Here is a 27032-nt window from a genome sequence, read left to right as displayed (position 1 = left end):
AGCGGAGGGACGGGAGGCGCATGCTCAGTGCCATCAGTTCAGTCGCTGGTGGGGGTGCGAGTGGGCGCAAGTTGGTTAAAACATGATAGCCACGGGTACTTGTTTCCTGCGAGGTGACGAGGCAGAACAGGATAATTCCATCCAAGGGATCGTTACATTCGAGTGGGATGTAAGTAAAAGGTTCAATTTGGTGGGTGGGAATTCATCTTCGAGAGGGATGTTTAAACACAAACAATTGTGGCCATGCTTGAAACTACAGGATGACGATTATTAATGTCTAGAAACGCCTAAATTTAAAAAAAACTTTGAATGATGAATGATGTGACTGGCGTCAGGAGATTTAGGGTGATTTCTAATGGCACGCGCGATTTTCTCCTAAACCGACGGTTCCGTGGGCACGCGGCGGTGGGCGGGACTGGCTCTGCCGTTGCCCCTCCCCCGATGCCGGGAGGAACCGTGTCTCCTGTCAGCGTCCGTGCGGCGGTGAGCCGTGTGTGTGGTTGCGGAACCCATCGCCACTTAAACCGGATTTTGCGGGGGAACACGGGCATAACTCGATGTATGCGGAGATTCGGAAGCTGCCCGCTTGTGATCGACTGAGATTTGAGTTTGGAGCAACGTTGCGGGAGTGCGAGTTTGTCGGGGAATCTGCTAAAACCACCTTGTTCGACACACTTTTATACAGTTATACAACCAAGTTTTCTTCCGCCCCCAAATTACCACTCTTCAGATAATTTGGCATAAGTGCTCAGCTTTCTAGATCTCGGTCAGCATCGGGCTTACTAAGAACTGTAAATTCTACCCCAAAACCTTAGGACTTGTGGCCCAAAATTTAGTCAGTGATTGTGTTTACTAGAGAAGCACCTACAACGATTTCGCATTCCATGACCATAAAGTCTCTCTGGCCCTGCCGTCTCCCTCTCCATTTACAATGTATCCCGATCTTTCTTAGTCCTCTTTTTTATGTCGCCCTCAGCAGCATCAGTTTCCAGATATTGAGCACGCTGAACTCTAACTACTACCGTCTCAATTCATCGATTGTCCGATATTCATAAATAGATGCGCTGAAGTTTCCTTCAATTAAATAGTGGAGAAACCCAACATTATTTTTTGCCTTTGAGTTCATGTGCATGATATATCCCTGAATTAAAAATACTTTTTAGTATAAAAATCCAAGGATTTGATTACTGAACAGGAAAATTGTATTTTGTAGGAAACAGAAGAAGTGCTTATAAAAGGGACCATTGAGGGACTCAAACCAGGAAAACACGGTCTTTATATTTCAGCACTGGGAAACGTTTCACATGGTATGCATTGTGCCATTATATCGAAAAGGATTATATTTGCATTTTTAATCTGTATTTACCAATATGCTAATGCTTGCAAGGAATATCTGAACAATCAATTTTTCAACATTGTAATTGTGGTTAAAAGACTCTGGTTCTTGCAAACTGTAATTTATAGTGGGTGCATCTCTCATTTAGAAATAAAAACTTGTTTATTCTCTGATAGGTTAAAATATTGCAGCTACTAAATTGGACTCTATAGTATTTATTGGTCATGTGCCTATATTTTAACCATATAACAATTACAGCATGGAAACAGGCCATCTCGGCCCTTCTAGTCCGTGCCAAACTCTTACTCTCACAATTTTCAATACAATTTGTTGGTAAGAGTTTGTATTGGGCATTGTTTGTGTATGGCAAAAGTAAGATAGAGAGGATGAGATTGTAATGTCCTCGAGTCATCCAACATCCCCATATTGGGTTTCAGTGATCAGATCTATGTCATGGATAATATAGTAATTGAGAATCTGCTCTTGCTACAGAAGAACTGGATATTTATCTATTGAAGTGGATCATTACTTTCTGGTAGATTTGATAATTTATTGGAAAGAGAATTGGTTGTTTGAATTTGCTGGAATGTTATTTTTTGGGTAATGTTGGGGGTTGAAAATTTTTGAGAATTCTGTGGGTGAAAGTATTTAATTTTGACTTTGAAGTAGTTACTGGACCATATGATCGCTTCAACATGAGCACACATTTGGTTTACAGTGAGTGGGAGGGTGTGGTAATGTAATGAATATCAGATGAGTAGTGCAGGGACCTGCAAAAATAATTTAGAGATATAGGAAATTAAAATTTAATTAAATGCATCTAAAATTAAATAGGTAAATATCAGAAATGGCTAAGTTACTGTGATTCAATAATATTAATTAGGGAAAGAAATCTATCACCTTTTCTTGGTCAAGCCTATATATGATTCCAGAGCCATACATAGCCCTTGAAAAACCAAGGAAAGCTATGCAGTTCAGGAAATGGGCAACAAATACTGGCATTTTCTGGTGGCAAATTCATAAAATGAAAAAAATAAAATAATAAGTAATTCAAAAAGAAAGAATGGGAAGAGCTTTAAGTACTCCTTATTTGCATAGGATTTTTCCGCTAATAGTTGGCCTGTGCCTTCTAGACTAAAGAGTTTACAATTTACCACAAAGATGTTTTATCTGGATGAATAATTACTTTGGTTATAAGAGTATGCCAGAGCAGGGTGTTTTGCAGTGAGTGACTTGAATTCTGCCTCTGCAAAACCCTTGGTCTACAAGGCACGTGAAAAGTATAATGGAATTCCTTCACCAGTGATTTCAGCTCAAAATGTGGCATACGAGGGGTGATTGATAAGTTCGTGACCTAAGGTAGAAGGAGTCAATTTTAGAAAACCTAGCACATTTATTTTTCAACATAGTCCCCTCCTACATTTACATACTTAGTCCAGCGGTCGTGGAGCGTACAGATCTTGGACCTCCAGAAAGTGCCTACAGCAGTGGTGATTGATAAGTTCATGGCCTAAGGTAGAAGGAGATGAGTTATACAGCTCTCGTTACATGCACATGCAGTTCAACTCTTTCAGTGATTATGCAGAAAGTTTGAAGTTAATAACTCCAAACTGGCGAGAGGAGAAGATGGTGACGCGATGCAGCTCGCAGTGGCCACTCTGGTGGTGATGTCTGTTATCTGTCAAGTAGGGTGCCGTGCACAATCCTGATTTGATGGAGACAGACGTGAGAGCACGGAGGAACATCTGGTGAAACTTCTGAAATGCTTGCTTCGCTGCTGCTGCTACTGTGTGATCCAGAATCTCCGGAGGGGAAGCCCCGAGTCCTCGGCTTTGCTTGTTGCTCGGCGGCCGGGACGGGGTCGAAGCGGTCGGCAGAGGATGGTGCTCAGAGAGGCTGTGTTGGAGGGGCTGCTCGGAGGCTCAAAGTTTTTGGACAGACTCAGAGTCCACTGCCGTCGGGTGCTTCCAATGGTGCTGCATCGGCAAGTTTGCGGTGCTTGGAGGTTCATGGTAGGGAGCGTTTCTCCCTTCTACTGTCTGCGTGAGATGATGGGGCTATCAAGACTTTGAGACTTTTTTTTACCATGCCCATGGTCTGCTCTTTATCAAATTACGGTATTGCTTTGCACTGTTGTAACTATATGTTATAAATATGTGGTTTTGTCAGTTTTAGTCTTGGTTTGTCCTGTGTTTCTTGTGATATCATTCTGGAGGAACATTGTATCATTTTTTAATGCATGCATTTCTAAATGACAATAAACAAGGACTGAGTGTCCTCCTAATCTAATCATTGCTTTCTATGAACTTATCAATCACCCCTGATGAGTTACTAACTGCAAACTTTCTGTATAGTCACTGAAAGAGTTGAACTGCATGTGCATGTAACGAGAATTGTACAGTATTACTCATCTCCTTCTACCTTAGGCCACGAACTTATCAATCACCCCTCGTATATGCTGAAACTTTGTCAGCATCTGTCTGACAGTGAACCTTTCCACAAAGGAGTGCAGGCATACTGTAGTTTCACAAAAGATCTCGCCCCTTCTCAATTTTGAAATATATTTATGTTGCTTCATTGTCACTAGATCAAAATCCTGAAATTAATTACTCCACAGCATTACGGGAGTACCTTCTGCAGAGACTTGAGAAGACAGTTCCCTAACCCTCACCTTGAGGATAACTGGGGAAAATGCTGACCTTAAACATGGTATTTAAATCCCAAGAGTGACTAAAAGTAAAATATTACGCCTTTAAACAACATTACTTGCTGATGTTGTGTATCATCCCAGCATCTAGTTGACTGCAATTGATAAATGCAATATATTATTATTATGGATTTTTACAGTATCCTATCGAAGGAAATGCCTTAGCAGTAAGCCAGATACTCATATCCAGGAATTCATCACATGCTGTCAGTCTTAAAAGTCTGAACAGATGTTTGTGAATGTTGCTTTAATTTTCTCATGGCTCAGTTGCTGATCAGTTGTGTTGTTGATGATGTGTGTGCAATGATAGCCCTATTAAGAGGGGAAGAAGTAAGCTTGTAATATCATTAATTTATAAGGTATAAGTAGTTTGGGATGGGTTGGAAAAATGGGAGGAGGATGAAATATCAGCAGTTCCATCCTTTTAATTGGTTCTGTGTTGTCTTTTGGCCACAAGCTCTTGCAGTCATCTAATACTGAACACCACACTGTCCTCCTGGAGGTAGTAAGCTGTTAAAATGATGCTTGTTTCTACTGTATTCATAATATACACACAGTAAATGCAATAGTAAATAAATGAATACGTTATTCCATTCATTCATTGTACTGCCAGTTCAATACATTTTAAAAAGTGCAGCAATGCCACTTGTATTTCTGCAAACAATGCGCCTATGAAGTATTTGAGAGTTGACTAGACAGATCCCAGCCCCTTAGGTTCCACAGGTGGCAGTACTGTAGACTGTGGCCCTAATCTAAGCTTCACTGAGTTCCTCAGCATGTATTCCCGCACCTTGAAGTGTGTTGATCAGTAGCATTTTCCTTCAGATACCTCTACACTGGAAGACCAAGTTTTCAATAGACTGAGTTGATGTTCTTCCAGCAAAATTTGATGTTTGTATCAGTTTGTGCCTGAGATCAGTCAATGGGTTAGAGTCATGTTATGCAGCTGCAGAAGCAAACTACTGCATCATTTTCTAAACCTTGGCAAATGCAATTAACAAGGAAGTGAATGATTGGCTCATCCTCATGCAGCCTTGAAGCGTGTGTGTGGTGGGAGTGAGACGTTTGCCTGAATCTAAAGAATCTGTTGGAGTCTCTTTTTCTGTCAGCCAAATGAGATCTTGGTGCTTGTTTTTGAGATCTAGAAATGATATATTCTGCGAAATGACTTTGACAGTCTGCTTGGGAGACTGTCCCACAGGTGCCACAGTGTCCTTCTCACAAGACATTTTGTGTTGGCCACTGCCTGGTTAAAGGTGTTTCTCTGAAGAAACTTCTGTGAAGAACAGGTAGTCAGTCAGGTCCATTCAAATGAAACATTGCCGCAATGAGGCCAATTCATCCTTTGCAGCACAAGGACAAGTAGAACTTCACAGTAGGGACATTTGGTCTTTGAGCATTCTAGTTGTACTTGCAGCTCAATACAGCCACATAAAGGTAATCACTTGAATGAAGTCCACATAGCCTTTTTCCCTTTTTCTCTGAAGACTTGTATGTCACAAACTGACAGACTTGATCCATTCTTCTCTCCAGCAGAAATGGAAGATGACTTGGGTGATTGTATGACACAGGAGCAGACTATGGGCCATACCCTGTGCCATGTAAAGTAACACTGAGGACATCTTGCAGATGATAATGCTGTTCCCACATTCCTTATTTCTTGGCTATCTGGTCCAGCCAATTCTTGCCCTGTGCCCAACAGACTAGACTCCCAGTACCTTCGGGTAATTGTGAAGGATACAGAGGATCAGTCAAGCCAGGTGCCACAAAACCTTGGGTCAATCTTTGGCCCCTGAGACCTGTACAAACTGGTAAAAGATACTGATCAATCCAGATACAAGCTATGGGTTAGAGCAGAAGATGGTCCCATTTTAGTTCCTCAGTCTTATGAGCTCAGCACTTTGATGTTCAACTTGCATGCCAACTTGTAAGCTCTCTAGTCTTCCTGTAGGTTACAGTCAGCCCGAAGGAGGGAGAGACCATTGCCTACTGGTTACTTGTCACTCAACTTATGTCACTATCTCCAGCAACAGGAAGAAAAGTGTCATAAGTTTAAAAGTTTAAGAGTTTAAAAGTGAGCAGAGTTGAAAAGATGACGGTTATTTCTTCAGCGGTTTGAACAGCGCGGGACTGCGCAAGCGCGTGGAAGTCGGCCAGTGAGAACAGCGGGAAGAGTTTAAAAGGAAGACAGCTTTACAGAGCAGACCGCCTTAGGGAACTGGAGATGCAGCTCGATGATCTTCGTCTGGTCAGGGAGAGTGAGGAGGTGATGGAGAGCAGCTGTAGGCAGGTAGTCACACTGGGGCCTGGGAAGACAGGTAAGTGGGAGAGGGAAGGGCAAGAGGCAGATGCTGTAGATCACCCCAGTGGCTGTCCCCCTTGACAATAAGTACTCCTGTTTGAGTACTGTTGGGGGAGATGGCCTACCTGGAGGAAGCAACAGTGGTTGTGCCTCTGGCACAGAGTCTGGCCCTGTGGCTCAGAAGGGTAGGGAAAGGTAGGGGATGGCAGCAGTGATACAGGACTCTATAGTTAGGAGGTCAGACAGGCGATTCTGTGGACGCAGGAAAGAAACACACATGGTAGTTTGCCACCCAGGTGCCAGGGTCCAGGATGTTTCTGATCGCGTCCACGATATCTTGAAGTGAGAAGGAGAACAGCCACAGATCATGGTACATAGTGGTACCAACGACATAGGTAGGAAAAGGGAGGAGGTCCTGAAAACAGACTACAGGGAATTAGGAAGGAAGTTGAGAAACAGGACCTCAAAGGTAGTAATTTCAGGATTACTGCCTGTGCCACGTGATGGTGAGTATAGGAATAGAATGAAGTGGAGGATAAATGTGTGGCTGAGAGATTGGAGCAGGGGGCAGGGGTTCAGATTTCTGGATCATTGGGACCGCTTCTGGGGCAGGTGTGACCTGTACAAAAAGGACGGGTTGCACTTGAATCTGAGGAGGACCAATATCTTGGTGGGGAGGTTTGTAAAGGTTATTGGGGAGAGTTTAAACTAGAATTGCTGGGGGGTGGGAACCAAACTGAAGTGATGGAGAAAAGGGAGGTTGGCTCACAAATAGAGAAAGCTTGGAGACAGTGCGAAAGGGAGGATAGGCAGGTGATAGAGAAGGGATGCACTCAGACTGATGGTTTGAGATGTGTCTATTCTAATGTGAGGAGTACTATTTAGAGCTTAGAGTGTGGATCAGCACTTGGAGCTATGATGTTGTGGCCATTACAGAGACTTGGATGGTGCAGGGGCAGGAATGGCTACTTCAAGTGCCAGGCTTTAGATGTTTCAGAAAGGACAGGGAGGGAGGCAAAAGAGGTGGGGGCGTGGCACTGTTGATCAGAGATAGTGTCATGGCTGCAGAAAAGGAGGAAGTCATGGAGTGGTTGTCTACGGGGTCTCTGTGGGTGGAAGTTAGGAACAGGAAGGGGTCAATAACTCCACTGGGTGTTTTTTATAGACCACCGAATAGTAACAGGGACATCAAGGAGCAGATAGGGAGACAGATTCTGGAAAGGAGTAATAATAACAAGATTGTTGTGGTGAGAGATTTTAATTTCCCAAATATTGTTTGGTATCTCCCTAGAGTGAGGGGTTTAGATGGGGTGGAGTTTGTTAGCTATGTTCAGGAAGGACTCTTGACACAATATGTAGATAAGCCTACAAGAGGAGAGGCTATACTTGATCTGGTATTGGGAAATGAACCTGGTCAGGTGTCAGGTCTGTTAGTGGGAGAGATTTTGGAGATAGTGATCACAATTCTGTCTCCTTTACCATAGCATTGGAGAGGGATAGGAGCAGACAAGTTAGGGAAACGTTTAATTGGAGTAAGGGGAAATATGAGGCTATCAGGCAGGAGCTTGGAAGCCTAAATTGGAAACAGATGTTCTCAGGGAAAAGTATGGAAGAAATGTGGCAAATGTTCAGGGATATTTGCGTGTGGTTCTGCATAGATTCTTTCCAATGAGACAGGGAAAGGATGGTAGGGTACAGGAGCCATGGTGTGCAAAGGCTGTTGTAAATCTAGTCAAGAAGAAAAGAAGAGCTTATGAAAGGTTCAAAAAACTAGGTAATGATAGAGATCTAGAAGATTGTAAGGCTAGCAGGAAGGATCTTAAGAATGAAATTAGGAGAGCCAGAAGAGGCCATGAGAAGGCCTTGGAGGATGGGATTAAGGAAAACCCCAAGACATTCTACTGGTATGTGAAGAGCAAGAGGATAAAATGTGAGAGAATAGGACCAATCAAGTGTGATAGTGGAAAAGTGTGAATGGAACCAGAGGAGATGGTAGAGGTACTTAATGAATACTTTGCTTCATTATTCACTACGGAAAAGGATCTTGGCAATTGTAGAAATGACTTGCAGCGGATTGAAAAGCTTGAGCATGTAGATATTAAGGAAGAGGATATGCTGGAGCTTTTGGAAAGCTTCAAGTTGGATAAGTCAGCAAGACTGGACGGGATGTACCCCAGGCTACTGTGGGAAGCAAGGGAGGAGATTGCTGAGCCTCTGGCGTACATCAGTGAGTATGAGAGAGGTTCCAGAGGATTGGAGGGTTGTGGATGTTGTTCCCTTATTCAAGAAAGGAAGTAGTGATGGCCCAGGAATTTATAAACCAGTGAGTCTTACTTCAGTGGTTGGTAAGTTGATGGAGAAGATCCTGAGAGACAGGGTTTATGAACATTTGGAGAGACATAATATGATTAGGAATAGTCAGCATGGCTTTGTCATGCCTTATGAGCCTGAATTAATTTTTTGAGGATGTGACTAAACACATTGATGAAGTTAGAGCCATAGGTGTAGTGTATATGGATTTTAGCAAGGCATTTGTTAAGATACCCCATGCAAGGCTTATTGAGAAAGTAGGGAGGCATGGGATCCAAGGGGACATTGCTTTGTGGATCCAGAACTGGCTTGCCCACAGAAAGCAAAGAGTGGTTGTAGACAGGTCGTATTCTGGATGGAGGTTGGTGACCAGTGGTATGCCTCAGGGATCTGTTCTGGGACCCCAACTCTTTGTGATTTTTATAAATGACCTGAATGAGGAAGTGGAGGGATGGGTTAGTACATTTGCTGACGACACAAAGGTTGGGTGTTGTGGATAGTGTGGAGGGCTTTCAGAGGTTACAGCGGGACATTGATAGGATGCAAAACTGGGCTGAGAAGTGGCAGATGGAGTTCAACCCAGATAAGTGTGAGGTGGTTCATTTTGGTAGGTTAAATATGATGGCAGAATATAGCATTAATGGTAAGACTCTTGGCAGTGTGGAGGATCAGAGGGATCTTGGGGTCCGAGTCCATAGGACACTCAAAGCTGCTATACAGGTTGACTGTGGTTAAGAAGGCATACGGTGCATTGGCTGTCGCCAAATCATGGGATTGAGTTTAAGAGCCGAGAGGTAATGTTGCAGCTATATAGGACTCTGGTTAGACCCCACTTGGAGTACTGTGCTCAATTCAGGTTGCCTCACTGCAGGAAGGGTGTGGAAACCAGAGAAAGGGTGCAGAGGATACTTACAAGGATGTTGCTTGGATAGGGGAGCATGCCTTTTCTCCTTGGAGCGCCGGAGGATGAAAGGTGACCTGATAGAGGTGTACAAGATAATGAGAAGCATTGATTGTGGCTTTCCCCCAGGGCTGAAATGGCTAGCACGAGAGGGCTTAGTTTTAAGGTGCTTGGAAGTAGGTACAGCGGAGATGTCAGGGGTAAGTTTTTTATGCAGAGAATCGTGAGTGCATGGAATGGGCTGCCAGTGGCGGTGGTCAAGGCGGAAACGATAGGGTCTTTTAAGAGACTCCTGGATGGATACATGAGCTTAGAAAAATAGAGGGCTATGTGTAAGCCTAGATAGTTCTAAGGTAAGGACATGTTCGGCACAGCTTTGTGAGCTGAAGGGCTTGTATTGTGCTGTAGATTTTCTGTGTTTCTATAATGCAAACAACCGACACATCTATTATGTGCAACCTGTGAAAGATAGACTTGAGGTTTAGAATTTGGTAAATGAGGGTTTAGAGGAGTACAAGACAGGTGTGAATTCTGATTGATAAGTGTTGATTCAGTTAATTTATGGGAATGTGTTATATGGAGCAAACAACATGTGACATGAGCAGTGGAGTTGGCAAAAGATGTAATTTTATGTATATGGATGATGCAATGCAAGATCATGGGAAGATAAACTGGGGATGAAGATGCAGTCATCAGAGGGATATAGGTCAGTTAAGTGGGGAATGGCTGATAGACAATAATGTGTGGAAATGTGATGTTATTCATTTGGTCGAAAAATAAGAAAAGTATTTTGTTTTTTAAATGATATTAGAAGCTGGCCAGTGGTGCACCAGACTTCAAGGTGAGTGGTCCTGAATTTGAATCTGGCCAGCTCCTTGGTTGAGCGTCGAGCTAAAGAAATTTAAAAAAGAGAACACTAAAGAAATTTGGCCTGTCCCCTAAAACCCTCACTAATTTTTATAGATGCACCGTAGAAAGCATTCTTCTAGGGTGCATCACAACCTGGTATGGAAATTATCCTGTCCAAGTCCGAAAGAAGCTGCAGAAGATCGTGAACACGGCACAGCACATCACACAAACCAATCTTCCGTCCTTGGACTCACTTTACACTGCATGTTGTCGGAGCAGTGCTGCCAGGATAATCAAGGACATGGCCCAGCCAGCCAACACACTTTTCGTCCCTCTTCCCTCTGGGAGAAGGCTTAGGAACTTGAAGACTCGTACGGCCAGATTTGGGAACAGCTTCTTTCCAACTGTGATAAGACTGCTGAATGGATCCTGACCTGGATCTTGGCTGTACCCTCCAAATATCCGGACCTGCCTCTCGGTTTTTTTGCACTACCTTACTTTCCATTTTCCTATTTTCTATTTATGATTTATAATTTAAATTTTTAATATTTACTAATTTTTACTATTTTTATTATTTAATATTTGTAATCCAAGGAGCAGGAAGTGCAGAATCAAATATCGCTGTGATGATTTATGTTCTAGTATCAATTGTTTGGCGACAATAAAGTATAAGTATAAGCTAGCAATTTGAACTTACATAAAAAAAAGAACAGTCAAATCCTAAGGAAGTGGCAAAAATACTGCCCGATATGCCACAAGGCACGAAAAGGAACAAAATGACATTAGAGGTGATGTGCAATTCATAAATGCTGGTTGATAAACAAAACATTGCAAATTTGAAAATGTGAATTAAAAATAGAAAATGTTGGAAATACTTGACAGATGTTGGTTGATAATCAAAACATTGCAAATTTGAAAATGTGAAATGAAAACAGAAAATGTTGGAAATATTTTAGTGGTTGGACAGCAGAGAGAGTTGTGTATTGAGAGATGACCATTAAGCAAGAGTCAGACATTTCAGAGTTACAGAGAAGTAGGAAGATTGGACAGAGTGCTGAGTGACCGACGATGATGGTATTGGTTGTAAGAAGATGGCTCAGGTGACTGGAAGAAGTGTAAATCAGAGGGGTTAAATGAGAACAGTTTAACAGAACACCACTGGTGCTGGAAATAACTTGTCAGATCAGGCAGCATCAACGACAAGACAAAAATGCTTATGTTACAAATTGAAATTACATTTGAACCAGCTGTTTTTAAATGGAAAGGCTGATCATGTGAAATTGTTCAATTTAGTGTGGAATCTTTACTGCTGTCATGTATCTGGTTGGAAGAGGAGATACTACTCCTGGAGCTATCATCAAACTTCACTGGAACATTATAAGTGGACAAAGATAGATTAAGAGTTGGAATGGGATGGAGCATTATGTGTATCTGCTTTGTGATCGTACCCTTCCATGCCTCTCTGCATTTCATTTCTAAAGCATTTAATCTAAGATGGGTAGCTGCTCCTGCAGCAAAAAGTTCATTGATGCTTTGCAACTTGTTCGCATACAGCCGAAGTTCCTTAAGCAACAGACATTTACTGAAGATGTCTTGCCTTGGACAAAAAAGTCCATAAGATCGCAGGTACTGCAGAAGCAATACACTGCATGTCATTTTTAGTAAATAGTTTATTAATTAAGTTGCCTCATTTAATTTATTACAGTAAATTAAGGTTGGCTTATATATTACTGCCCCGGTAGGGAAAATGAGTAGTGAATATTCCTTTTCGTGTTGGATCAAAGAGCTATAAATCTACCAATACGAACACATGGAATTAATTGAAATGTAGTAAAACACCATATATAATTTTGTCTATTTTGTATTAAAGTTAAGCAAATATATAAACTAAAGTTCCAAAAATGAATTGTCAATTTGAAATGAGCGACAAAACAGATATGTCTAAGTCGTAAAACTTAATGCAAAGTCATTGTTCAAATTATTTCAGGCTACACTAGTTCAGGAGTGCATTATAATCCCTGTGAGAAAAAACATGGCGGACCACAAGATGATGAGAGGTGAGGTTGTGAGGGTGTTACTAATAAGCACTGCAATTAGCATGCTTTATTTAGTTTGTAAGTAAATCTGTAGAATGTAAAAAAAATCACTAAAGTGAGTCAGCCAACTTCTTTTTGCAAGTTCTTTTAGTTAATAAACCTTTGGATAACCACTGCTTTTAATCAGACTATTTGTCACTTCATATTGTATTCATGATGGTTGTTTAGTTCTTTTTAAAGTGCATTTATTATCAAGAGAATCATTATAGTTATTTTGTGTTGAGGACCCAAATCTTAACACATGCAAAAAAAATTGACCTTTAAGTATAATTTAAATATTTCTTAATCTAATCCTATTTCCTCCTTGTCAAAAAGTTATTATAAAATACTTATTTAAACAGAACCTCTTCATCTTTTTGGTTATTGCTTTAATTCATTTTCCTTACTTGTTCTGTCAGCAGTATCCATACGTCTTGAGAGACAATGGTGTGACACTTTTTCTGATGGTTCCAGGGGTTGTAGACTTGGGGCTGTTTCCACTTTCTAGAGTGGCTGTACAGCCCCACTCTAGAGTGACAGTCTCTTTCACAGCAGCTGCAGGTGAAGGAGGAAGGTGCTCTGGGTGATGCAGCTTTGGCTTTTCTGGCTCTCTTTCTGATGAGCATGTTGGTCCTTGCTATCTTAGCACTTTGTACACCACTTTTGACTCCCCCCCGGCATGCTGTCTGGTATTCAACTGTTTCGTCCCATGTGTTGAGGTCAATGCCTGCCAGCTTCATGTTGAGCTTGCAGACATCCCTGTAGTGAAGGCATGGTCTTTCTCATGGGTGGTAGCCCTCACTCAGCTCACCATGCAACATGTCCCTGAGCTTGCATCCCTGCTTCATCTGTTTGATGTGGCCCAACCTTCTGAGGTGTCTGTGGCTGAGTAGTGCATGAATGCTGGAGATGTCAGCCTACTGCAGAACCTCTGTGTTGGTGATTCTGTCCTGCCAGGAGATGTGCAAGATATGCCCGAGGCAGCATGGGTGGAACGAGTTTAGCCTCTTGGCTGATGTGTGGTGCCCAAGCCTCACTGACATAGAGGAGTGTGCTGAGTACACGCAGGTTGGTCTTCTTTGTACTTGTTCTATACATGGATCAGAATTTGTATTTACTTTGGACTTATTATGTTGGCTAACACAGCACCCTTACTCTTCAAATAAATATGATATCTGAAATTGATTTGGCTTCAAATACAAAGATGAAATTTATTTTAATAGATCCTGGCAAATTGTCTAGCTTGTAGAGTATCTCCCTGTAATGTAAACATTCTTTGAATTAAATATAGTACCTTGCACATTTCCTAGTTGCGCAGAATATTGAACAGCTCATTAATTAGGACAGATCTGTGTTTCTCAGTATCATAAGTTGCTTTCTTATGAGCTACATTGTTTAGTTCTGGAGTTGTTGGAACACAAGCATTATGCTGAACTCGCTGAATTGCTTTGAGAGCTCGTGATGCACTGTGCCCAAATTTGCTAGCTATCAAATCTACAGTTCATTTGCCTAGGTTCTTGGACTTGGAGTTCACCTGTCACTTATAAATTGTGACTGCAACAAGCCTAATGGAGTCTGGAGAATTGGAATATGGAACAAAAAAAACCTGTTTGAACACCAAGTAGCATCTGTGGAGGCAGAGATATAGCTGATTTTGTTTGAGTCGCGACCCTTCACAGCACTGATTGTAAAGGGGAAATGACCAGTTTAAAGAAATATTGCTGAAAAGCAGAGTGACTGGAGAAGCTGGAGGTGGGTAAATCCAAGTAAGGAGCGTTTGATGGCCAGATGGCGCTGGGTGTGGGAGGAATGGAGATAGCAACAGAGTTTGGGAGGTGGTGCTGGAACAAAGAGTTGCACATCAGAAAATCTGATAAGAAATGAGAGGTGTGAAAACAGTTAAGGGAAGGATGCTCGGCGAAAGGATAACAGTGAGAGAGAGAGAATGTGGTACCAAGTAGTTGGAGTAAGTAGACCAGGGGTGGGGAGGTGGGAGAAACTGGGAAACTGCAGGGCAAGAGGACCTAACAAGAAAACAACAAAACAAGCCCATTTTCATTCCACCCCCTCACACAGACACAAGCAGGCCTCTAACCCCAAGATAGGCTTCCTTTGGGCCTCCATTCCTTGACTCTGAACTCTTAGGCTCACAAATATCAAGCCTCCGACTTCTGCCTTTGCTTCAGGACTCACCCGTTATGGACTTGATATGGATTAGATAACCTTTGCAAGTTGTTATCTAATGCTGTCAAAATCAGCCTTGCTCTAAATAAGGGCTTTAACTTGTGGACCAGCCCTGTATTTTTCCATTACTATTTAAAATGAAAAAGATTGTCACTTGTCCCAAGGTGCACTCCCTATTGATACTTCAGCCACTTTTTCAGCCTCATTTCCTAATAGGAGGTTAAGTGTTGCCTCCTTTCTATTAGGCCCATTTGCATATTAACTGAGAAAGTTTTCCGTGACACACTTAACAAAGTCTGTCCCGTCTAATCCCTTGGGAAGTTACCAGTTCCAGTCAACTCCCTGTTCCATCTCTATTGTTCCTGCAGCTGTCAGTAATCTTCCTATATATTTGCTCCTCTGATTCCTGCTGAGTATTTGGAGGCTTATAGTACAATTCCACCAAAGTCACCTCTTTCCTATTTTTAAGTTCTATCTAACAGCTGCAATGGACATTCCCTCGGAATATCATCCAAGTTCTCCCATAATGCTGTGGGATCAGAGTGGATAGTGGGAGGCTACTCTTTTTGATGAAGGAGGGTCAAGGACAGGAGCCCACAAGGGAAGGAAATAAGGAGTGACATAAGGAAAGCTTTTGATGCAGGTCATGGTTGAAATGTAGAATGCATTGCCTGCATGTGTGGTGGAGCGAATTCTTTTATGGCTCTGGAAAAAAATTGAATAAATGCAAGGAGGAAAAAATTTGTAAAGTTGCAGAGAAGACTGATTGATGTAACTGGAATGTATTGCTTTGATAAAGAGCCGGTGTGAATGAGATGAACTGTGTGACTCGTGTTGTAACCATACTGTGTGGCCTCCCTTTTGCACCTCTCCATTGCCTACCATTTTTGGGGTTACAGTGATTCCCTGTCTTCCAAAGAGTCATTGGATTGCTTTCATTTGTCTACTGTTTACTCAATTATATCTTTATATTAAATGTACTATATAAATATATTGTGGATGTGCTGTTTATCATTTGTTTCTTTGTAATAACTAATATTTAATATATTTAATTTTATAGACATGTTGGTGACCTAGGTAACATAGAAGCTAATGATGATGGCGTTGCAAAGTTTGAAATGCATGATCGACTCCTTCGTTTAGCAGGAAATTATTCAGTAATTGGACGCACCTTGGTGGTAAGTATTTTGTGTTATTGCAACTGTTCATGTTGGAGCGCAGACGAGATTTGTTCAAATTAAAGTAGAAACTTAATTGTGCACTTCTGAGTTTTTTAATATAATTTTCAGTGAAGCTTCAGTAAGGGAGGGGAGCCTAGTAGGAAGAGGGGGCAATTTTAGGTCATTAATTTTCCTCCTCTGCTAATAATGTTAAGTCTATCCAAACACAAAATTCATGGCAAAAGTACTAACAGAAGGCACAAAATAAAAATTTTCTTGGACTTTATTGGGCATTTCCAGTTCATTGTGGTTGTTTCTACTGTTCATTTGTTGTTCTCAAGCCTTGTATCGGGCCTCTCAATTCTTTTAAGATAGAACCATACAGTACTCATAAAATTAAATCTTATTGTGAAGATTATCTAACTCCACTTTGAAAGTTAACTGGCTCACCCAGCAATTATATTTTGTGGTTAAATAGTTCAAATTCAGGTTCAGTTTTGGTCATTGAACCCTACACGTGTATGCTGCCAAACGAAACAACGTTCCTCTGGACCAAGGAGCACACAGTACATATAACTCATACAAACACATAAACTAATGATGCCACAAATAAACAAACAAAATAATAAGGTGTATTTACAAGACAAGTTGTAAACAATGTAATGCTACTGGCACTTCATACGTGATGAGAGAAAGTAGTGAGGTTAGTGTTCATGGGTTCAATGTCTATTCAGAAATCTGATGGCAGAGGGGAAGAAGCTACTTCTGAATCATTGAGTTTCAGGTGCCTGTACCTTCTCCCTGATGGTAGCAATAAGAAGCCGGCATGTGAAGCCGGCATGTGCTGGATGATGGGTGTCCTTAATGATGGTTTCCACCTTTTTGAGGCATCATTTCTTGAACCTTTTCATTCCTGGAACCTCCTCTGAACCCTCTCCAATATCAGCACATCAAATTTCATGTCACATGCCAGTGATAATAAACCTGATTCTGATTCTTAAATAAGGGGCCAAAAACTGTTCACAATACTCCAAGTGAGGCCCCACATATACCTTATAAAGCCTCAGCAGTACAACCTTGCTTTTATATTCTAGTCTTCTCAAAATGAATGCTAACATTGCATTTACCTTCCTCACTACTGACTCAACTTACAAGTTAACCTTCAGGGAATCCCGCACAAGAACTCCCAAGTCCCTTTGCACTACAGATTTCTAAATTTTCTGTCCATTTAGAAAATAATCTACACTTTTGTTACTTCTACTAAAGTGCATGAGCATACATTTCCCGAAACTGTATTTCATCTGCCACTTGTCCATTCTCCTAGTCTGTTTGTCTTTCTGCAACCTCCTTGCTTCAATACTACCTACCCTTACACCTATCTTCGTATTGTCCACAGACTTGGGCGTAAAGTCATCAATTCCATCTTCCAAGTGACTGAAATATAACATAAGAAGAAAAGATCCCACCAGCAACCCCTGTGAAACACCACTAGTCACCAGCAGCCAACCAGTAAAGGCTCCCTTTGTTCCCACTTTTTGCCTCCTGCCGATCAAAAAATCCTCTACACCCAATCCCATGGATTGTAGTTTTGTGCTAAAGACAGAATTCACCTGGGGTAAGACCTTGAGGCAGGTGAAGGCTTTTGTGAACTTGGGGGCAGCGGAAGTTTTCTGGATTTAGAAACTACCCATTGATTTGACATACAGCTGCAAGAGTTGCGCCAGTCCTTGCCTGTAACTGTTTTGGATGACCAGCCACTAGGTTCTGGGCATATCTGGCAACAGATTGTGGAATTTCTGATGAGGATAGGGGATCATATGGAAGACATTAGTTTTTACCTTATTGACTCTCCACTCATGACCCTGATAATCAGGTATCCTTGGCTATCCCAGCATAACCCATCTGTGGACTGGAGAGAAGGGAGAATCATTGCTTGTCCAATCATTGTAAGAGGTTTTGTTTACAGCATAGTATTCCAACACCCAGACCCTCTGTTTCATTTTCGGGTTTCTTCATTTCTAACAGTAATCTCGAGATGGACCCTACCAAGACCCAGGCAGCCAGAGACTGGCCACCACTATCTAATATCAAACAGGTCCAGTGATTCCTGGCACTTGTTAACTTCTACCGGAAGTTCGTCAGGAACTTCAGCTCCACTGACAGCCCTTACTAAGAAATCCACAGGCTCTTTTGTCTGGACTACTGAAGCAGAGGCTGCTTTTGATTAAACAGCAGTTTACTACAGTTCCTATCTTGGTTTCTCCTAACTTGAACCTTCCCCTCATTGTGGAGGTGGACACCTCAGACATTAGAGTAGGTGCCATCTTGTCTCAATGATCACCTTCGGACAGTAAACCTTCAGAAGCCGTGTGCATTCTTCTCCAAGCAGCTATCCCGGGGAGAGGAACTATAAGATTCAGAATCAGGAGTTTCTTGCGGTTAGGTTAGCTTTGGAGGAATGGCATCACTGGCTGGAGGAGGCTAAGAACCCTTTTATCATTTGGACTGATCATAAGAACCTGGCCTATAACTAGGAGGCCAGGAGGCTAGATTACAGGCAGGCCAGGTGGTCTTTGTTTTTTTAACCGGTTTAATTTCATCCTGGCCTATCGACTGGGGTTTAAGAACCAGCTGCCTGATGCCCTGCCCTGCCAGCTTAACAAACCGGAACAAGAGGAACAGCTTCCAACCAGTTTGCCCCAAGCCAGGGTAGTAGCGCCAGTTGGTTGGAGAATTGACAATTTAGTTCACAAGGCCCAAACACGAGAGATTCCTGAGAATGGCCCTCTGGGTTGGCTGTTAGTTCCAAGTTTCGTCCGGTCCTAGGTACTGTAATGGGGACATTAGTCAAGAATGACCACACATCCAAGGATCGCCAGGACCCTTGAGTTTATCAAGAGGAGGTATTGGTGGCCTGGAATGAGGAAGGAAGTTTGGCAGTATGTGCAGGCATGCAAGGTGTACGCCCGGAAAAGGAGCCCATACTCGATCTCAAAGGCTCCTCCATCCCCTACCCGTTCGGGGAAAAAACCTAGGGCACGCATCCCCATGGACTTTATCCTGGGTCTCCTGCCATCCAAGAGTAAGTCGGTCATCGTGATGGTTGTTGATCGATTTCCAAAACCCTGCAACTTCATTGCCTTGGAGAAGCTACCTTCAAAGGTGGTGATGCCCGAGATTGTCATAGAAACATAAAGAGCCTGCAGTACTGTACAGGCCCTTCAGCCCACAAAGCTGTGCCGAACATGTCCTTACTTTAGAAATTATCTAGGGTTACCCATAGCCCTCTATTTTTCTAAGTTCCATGTACCTGTCCAGGAGAGTCTTAAAAGACCCTATCGTATCCACCTCCACCACCATCGCTGGCAGCCCATTCCATGCACTCACCACTCTCTGCTTTTAAAAAAAAACAACTTACCCCTGACATCTCCTCTGAACCTACTTCCAAACACCTTAAAACTCTCGTGCTACCTATTTCAGCCCTGGGAAAAAGCCTCTGACAATCCATATGTTCAATACCTCTCATCATCTTTTACACCTCTGTCAGGACACCTCTTATCCTCAGTTGTTCCAAGGAGAAAAGGCTGAGTTCACTCAGCCTATTCTCATAAGGCATGCTCCCCAATCCAGGCAACATCCTTGTAAATCTCCTCTGCACCCTTTCTGTGGTTTCCACATCCTTCCTATAGTGAGGCAACCAGAACTGAGCACAGTACTCCAAGTAGGGTCTGACCAAGGTCCTACATAGCTGCAGCATTACCTCTCGGCTCCTAAACTCAATCCCACGGTTGATGAAGATCAATCCACTGTATGCCTTCTTAACCACAGAGTCAACCTGCGTAGCGGCTTTGAGTGTCCTATGGACTCTGACCCCAAGATTCCTCTGATCCTCCACACTGCCAAGAGTCTTACCATTAATACTATATTCTGCCATCATATTTGACCTACCAAAATGAACCACTTCACACTTATCTGGGTTGAATTCCATTTGCCATTTCTCAGCCCAGTTATGCATCCTGTCAATGTACCGTTGTAACCTCTGACAGCCCTCCACACTATCCACAACACCCCAACCGTTGTGTCATCAGCAAATTTACTAACCCATCCCTCCACTTCCTCATCCAGGTCATTTATAAAAATCGCGAAGAGTAAGGGTCTCAGAACAGATCCCTGAGGCACACCACTGGTCACCGACCTCCATGCAGGATATGACCTGTCTAAAACCACTCTTTGCGTTCTGTGGGCAAGCCAATTCTGGATCCACAAAGCAATATCTCCTTGAATCCCATGCCTCCTGACTTTCTCAATAAGTCTTGTATGGGGTACCTTATCGAATGCCTTGCTGAAATCCATACACACTACATTACTGCTCTACCTTTATCAGTGTGTTTAGTCACATTCTGAAAAAAATTAAATCAGGCTCATAAGGCACGACCTGCCTTTGACAAAGCCATGCTGACTATTCCTAATCATATTATGCCTCTCCAAATGTTCATAAATCCTGCCTCTCAGGATCTTTTTCATCAACTTACCAATCACTGAAGTAAGACTCACTGGTTTATAATTTCCTGGGCTATCTCTACTCCCTTTCTTCAATAAAGGAACAACATCCACAACCCTCCAATCCTCCGGAACCTTTCCCGTCCCAATTGATGACACAAAGATCATCACCAGAGGCTCAGTTATCTCCTCCCTCGCCTCCCACAGTAGCCTGGGGTACCTCTCGTCCGGTCCCAGTGACTTATCCAACTTGATGCTTTCCAGAAGCTCCAGCACATCCTCTTTCTTAAAATCTACATGCTGAAGCTTTTTAGTCCACTGAAAGTCATCCCTACAATCGCCAAGATCCATTTCCGTAGTGAATACTGAAGCAAAGTATTCATTAAGTACCTCTGCCATCTCCTCCGGTTCCATACACACTTTTCCACTGTCATACTTGATTGGTCCTATTCTCTCACATCTTATCCTCTTGCTTTTCATATACTTGTAGAATGCCTTGGGGTTTTCCTTATTCCTGTCCGCCAAAGCCGCCTCATGGCCCCTTCTGGCTCTCCCAATTTCATTCTTAAGCTCCTTCCTGCTAGCCTTATAATCTTCTAGATCTCTATCATTACCTTGTTTTTTGAACCTTTCGTAAGCTTTTCTGCTTGACTAGATTTACAACGGCCTTTGTACGCTACGTTCCTGTACCTTACCATCCTTCATTTGCCACATTTCTGCTGTACATTTCTCTGAGAACATCTGTTCCCAATTTATGCTTCCAAGTTCCTGCCTGATGGCCTCATATTTCTCCTTACTCCAATTAAACACTTTCCTAACTTGTTTGTTCCTATCTCTCTCCAATGCTATGGTAAAGGAGATAGAATTGTGATCACTATCTCCAAAATGCTCTCCCACTGAGAAATCTGACACCTGACAGGTTCATTTCCCAATACCTGTTCAAGTGCAGCTTCTCCTTTTGTAGGCTTATCTACATATTGTGTCAAGAAACCTTCCTGAACACATCTAACAAACACCACCCCATCTAAACCCCTTGCTCTAGGGAGATGCCAATCAATATTTGGGAAATTAGAATCTCCCACCATGACAACCCTGTTATTATTACACCTTTCCAGAATCTGTCTCCCTATTTGCTCCTCGTTGTCCCTGTTACTATTGGGTGGTCTATAAAAAAACACCCGGTAGAGTTATTGACCCCTTCTTGTTCTTAATTTCCACCCACAGAGACCCCATAGACAATCCCTCCATGACTTCCTCCTTGTCTGCAGCAGTGACACTATCTCTGATAAGCAGTACCATGCTCCCACCTCTTTTGCCTCCTTCCCTGTCCTTCCTGAAACATCTAAAGCCTGGCACTCTAAGTAACCATTCCTGCCATTGAGCCATCCAAGTCTCTGTAATAGCCACAACATCATAGCTCCAAATGCTGATCCACGCTCTAAGGTCATCTCCTTTGTTCATAATACTCCTTGCACTAAATTAGACACATCTCAAACCATCGGTCTGAGCATGTCCCTTCTCTATCACCTGCCTATCCTCCAAGCTTGTTTCCAAGCTTTCTCTATTTGTGAGCCAACCACCTCTTCCTCTGTCTCTTCAGTTCGGTTCCCACCCCCCAGCAATTCTAGCTTAAACTCACCCCAATAGCTGTAGCAAACTCCCCGCCAGGATATTGCCCCCCCGCCGGATTCAAGTGCCACCTGTCCTTTTTGTACAGGTACTCCTGCCCCAAAAGAGGTCCCAATGATCCAGAAATCTGAATCACTGCTCCTTGCTCCAATCACTCAGCAACACATTTATTCTCCACTTCGTTCTATTCCTATACTCATTGTCACGTGGCACAGGCAGTAATCCCGAGAGTACTACCTTTGAGATCCTGCTTCTCAACTTCCTTCCTAACTCCCTGTAGTCTGTTTTCAGGATCTCCTCCTCTTTCCTACCTATGTCGTTGGTACCAATATGTACCACGACCTCTGGCTGTTCTCCTTCCCACTTCAGGATATCGTGGACGTGATCATAAACATCCTGGACTCTGACACCTGGGAGGCAGACTACCATCCGTATTTCTTTCTTGCGTCCACAGAATCGCCTGTCTGACCCCCTAACTATAAAGTCCCCTATCACTGCTGCCATCCTCTTCCTTTCCCTACCCTTCTGAGCCACAGGGCCAGACTCTGTGCCAGAGACACGGCCACTCTTGCTTCCCCTAGGTAGGCCGTTCCCCTTCCCCCCCAAGACCCTCCCCCCAAGAATACTCAAGCAGGAGTACTTATTGTTAAGAGGGACAGTCACAGGGGTACTCTCTAGCATCTGCCTCTTTGCCCTTCCCTCTCCTGACTGTTACCCACTTATCTGACTTCCAGGTCCCCAGTGTGTTACTTGCCTATAGATCCTATCAGCTCCTCACTCTCCCTAACCAGACGAAGGTCATCAAGCTGCATCTCCAGTCCCTAACGCAGTTCCTAAGGAGCTGCAGCTCGACGCACCTGGCACAGATGTGGCTGTCTGGAAGGCTGGGAGTCTCCAGGACTTCCCAGATCTGACACCGAGCACAGAAAACTGGCCTCACACGTACTTCCTGTCTCTATTCTACACAAGTAACATACCTCGCTTCGACCTGTTATCACTGAAGCCCCATTGAGCCAAAGCCCGCCTATTCTGTCTCCCTCTGCTCTGTTACCCGCTCTATAAAGCTGTCTCCTTTCAACTCTTCTTGCTGTTCTAACTGGCTGATGTCCACACGCTTGCGCAGTTGTGCCTCGATCCTGACCAGGTCTTCAGGGTCCATGGATTTCTGGTGGACATTGTCTCAGATGGTGGTCCACAATTCTCACTGCATTTGTAAAGGGCTTTCTGTAAACTAATAGGGGCAACAGGAAGCCTTTCCTCTGGGTTTTGCCCTCAGTCTAACGGGTAAAAGGAGTGGACTACCAAGATTTAGAGCATATCCTGAGATGCCTGGCTTCAGAAAGACAGATGAGTGGTGTGACCATTTGATGTGGACAGAGTTGGCTCACAACATCTTACAGCACTTAGCGCATGGGATGTCACCATTTGCGTGCTAGTTTGGTTATCCTCAGTCTCTCTTTCTGGAACAAGAAACTGAGGTTGGGGTCCCTGTGGGAGAAGATCTTGTCCAACACTGCAAGGAGAAATGAATGAGGGCAAGAGAGATTTTGCTGTCCTCTACCTGGAGAGTGGAGACCAAGGCAAACCAAAGGAGAAGTCTGGGACCCACGTTGCAGCCTGGGCAACAAGTCTGGCTGTCCACTCATGATTTGCCTCTCTGAGTGGAATCTAGAAAGTTGGCGCTCAAGTTCATTGGTCCCTTTAACATCCTGAGGAAAGTAAGCCCAGTGGCTTACACCTTGCAGCTCTCCAAGACCCTAAAGATCAACCCCACTTTCCACATCTTTAAATTAAAACCTATCTGCACCAGCCCCTTAGCCCTACCACCATTAGCCCCACTGCCAGCCAGGTCAAGGGGGACCAGGTCTTCATGGTGAAAAGAATTTTGGACTCATGTACTGTTTGAGGTGTTCGGCAATACTTAGTGGACTGGAGGAAAGGTGCTGGGTGCCAGAATGAGACATCTTGGTTCCAACTCTCATCCATAATTAACATCACTGCCTCTCCGAGGAACCAGGGCTGTCAGGAGTCAGCCGTGGGGGAGGGGGTCCTGTTATGAGAACTACGCCAGCTTCTGAGATTTAAACGCTCTAACTCTCTGGAGAACGGATAGCTGGCACGGCCTCTTTAAGGGCTTAGGACATTCCCTCTAACTGACAATCATGTTTTGGGCACCAAGACTCGAGTATTTAAGGAACATCTGAACATAGGTTCAGTGCTCGATTGTAACCCTACCAGTGATTTCGCCTAGCATTTGTTTTGTGCTCAGTTTCTCAATCCCATTTGAGACAGTGTCTCGATCCCAGTCTTGAATACTCCAGCATCTGGGCCCAAGCCATCCTCGTCAAGGACTGTCATCGCAGATTGGCTAGCTTACCTTCTTATTTCATCTTTTCCCTCCTTATGACTTTCTTAGTGGCTTTCTGTTGGTTTTTAAAAGCTTCCCAACCATCTAACTTCCCATTAATTTTTGCTCTATTATATGCCCTAGCTTTTGTTTTTATGTTGGTTTATATTGTAGAGGGCTGAACTATTAACTTGGCTCCTGACAACAAGGAGGGCAGAGATTCATTCAAGGCTACCAATACAGAAGCTAGCAACAATTTTATATAATATAATGGATACCTTAAATATTATTTATCTATACATATGTGCAATAATGATTAATCCACTAACATTCCCTTTCTGTGTTCCATGGGGTAACACTTGAGGCTTGTACCAATCACGGATAATTCTGCAGAGTACAGAAGGTGACTGTTTATGATAAGATCATTTGCAGAAGTAGAAGATCTGAATGTAACCTCTCTTTCCCAGAACAGGGATGTATGACAAAGGCGTGAAAGGCTATGATTAGGAGGACCATTAAGTCATCCCTTAATGAACTAGTAGATAATGAACTACTGAGGTCTGGCACCTTTTAAGCAAAGCTTCATCTTTGCCTTGTTGGTTCAGCTGAAGGTGAATGTCACAGTGGCCCTCTATTTCTTTGCCTCTGGGTCACCCCAAACAATGTATTTTGATGTTTATCGTATAAAACACACTGAAGTACAGAATGGGGATTTCTTTAGTCAGAGAAGAATTACTCTTCTCTAGAGCATAACAGGCAAGGTATGCATATAGATTTCCTGGGATCGTGGTCTCGTGGAGACAATCTATTTATCAAGCCAAAATTTAACCACACTCCCTGAGCATGCACACAGTGTGTGCTCTCCATCGAAGGATCTTAAACACTTTCTGAGCTGTGCACACAGGGCATTTGACTGATTTGTTGATTCATTCTGGATGGTGTACTATTCCTGCAATATTTTCGACGCAAGGATGTAATTCCACTTTCCTCCTCTATCCTATTACAAGTGAAAGCAAAGTGAAATCATAATTGAATATTTAAGCCACAGTGTCAAAAGACTTGAAAACATTTTACATATAGGTGAATTGATTTTTATCTGTCAAAAACCAGTAAACTGGAAAAAAGCAGCTTAAATGTTGAGAATGAAATAGCTATTTTCACCAGTAATTTTTAGAAATGTTAGTGTTTCCATTTGCAGATGTGGAACTAACTCTTTTTCTTTATTGAAGGTTACTGAAAATGAAGATGATCTGGGTAAAGGTGAAAATGAAGAAAGTCTTATCAGAGGAAATGCTGGAAAAGGTTTAGCCTGGGGTATCATTGGAATAGCTAATAAATAAATTAACATGATATGTATTATTCAAATAATAATATTGAATAATTAAATTAAATCAGTTGCCCATGTAAGCATACAACTCCCTAAAATTTCCCTTAACTTGTTGAAACTAGTCTGTGTAAAGATTGAGTTTATATTACAACTCTTTTATTTTTGTGTAAAATGCATTGCCAAAATTGTGAATGTTATTGTTTCTTGTATCATCAAATAAACATATTGATTTTAATTGTATCTTTGTTATTTATACCTCTGCTGTGTGACCTTCATATAATGCTTTACTTTGTTTAGAAGAATAAAACAAAGCATAAAATTTTCTGGAGCTTTTAAGTGGCCAAATTTAAATCAAATTTAAATAATTATCTATTATTTATTATAATGAATTGGGAAAATGTTGAAAAAGTGTGATCTTGGTGTACATTCCGTGGATCCTTATGCATTAGGAAACATTTAACATTTTAAAAGTTTTTTTTAAAAAGATAGGAACGGGATAAACCATTCGATTCCTTGGGGCTGCTGTCATATCAATATGATTATGGGTGATTTTCAATCTCAATACAAAATCACTGTTCTTTCTCTGTAACATTGATGTTTTTTATGTACAGAAATCTCTTGTTCTGAAAAATATTCAGTATCTGGGTATCTTGTGGTAGTCTCCTAAACATAGTCCTGCCTGTTGCCCAAATAAGTGATGGTGACTCCTAATTCCAGACCACTTCACCCTGTCTTGCCCTCAGTAATGGCAAACATCCTCTCCCAGCATCTAGTCTCTGCTCTGAAAGAATTTTGTAGGTTTCAATGAAATCCTCTCAGAATCATCTAAACTATAATGAATAGATACCTAGTTAACCCAATCTCTTCTTATTCAGCAGTTCTGCCATCCAGTAATTGTCTGAACTTCAGCTGCACTCTTTCTAAGGCAAGTCAACTTTTTGGGAACAGAAACCAAAACAGCTCAATACTCCATATATGGTCTCACCAAGGCCCTGTATAATTGTAGTAAGACATCATTTCTGCTGTACTTAAAGCCCTTGTAGTGAGGGCTGAGGATCATTTATAATATAATATCTTTTTTTAAAAAAACACCTGGGTTGCTCTCCTTTATTACACGACAAAGAATTTGAGAGCACGGAGGTTAGAATTGCTTATTAGGCCACAGCTTCAATACTGTGTGTGGGTTTTGCCCATCATGATGCAGGAAGGTTGTGACTGCATTTGGAAAAGATATATTGATGATTAACGAAGATAGTACAAGGTCTGAAAAATTTAGCCAGGAGAAAATATTGGATAAACCCAAAGGAGATTGAGTAGTGACTTAATCGATGTTTATAAAATTGAGGGGCCTAAATGAGAAATAGTTGATGCTGATGATAGGGGTCTTGCAGCGCAGCTAGCATTT

At 42.4% G+C, this 27032-nt stretch overlaps 1 protein-coding gene across 1 annotated transcript; it reads left to right on the top strand.

Moving 5' to 3' along the window:
* The first annotated feature begins 43 nt into the window (after nt 1–43).
* LOC134347562 (superoxide dismutase [Cu-Zn]-like) lies at nt 44–25862 on the top strand. The gene is made up of 5 exons (XM_063049916.1): nt 44–169; nt 1214–1307; nt 12393–12462; nt 15725–15842; nt 25530–25862. Exons 1-5 carry the CDS (start codon nt 83–85, stop codon nt 25638–25640), a joined length of 480 nt encoding a protein of 159 aa, XP_062905986.1. The 5' UTR covers nt 44–82; the 3' UTR covers nt 25641–25862.
* The last annotated feature ends 1170 nt before the right edge of the window (nt 25863–27032 follow it).

The sequence above is a fragment of the Mobula hypostoma genome, chromosome 6, assembly GCF_963921235.1.
Source record: "Mobula hypostoma chromosome 6, sMobHyp1.1, whole genome shotgun sequence".
NCBI lineage: Eukaryota > Metazoa > Chordata > Chondrichthyes > Myliobatiformes > Myliobatidae > Mobula > Mobula hypostoma.
Note: the sequence above shows the minus strand (reverse complement) of the source record. Positions and strands in the feature narration are given on the sequence as shown.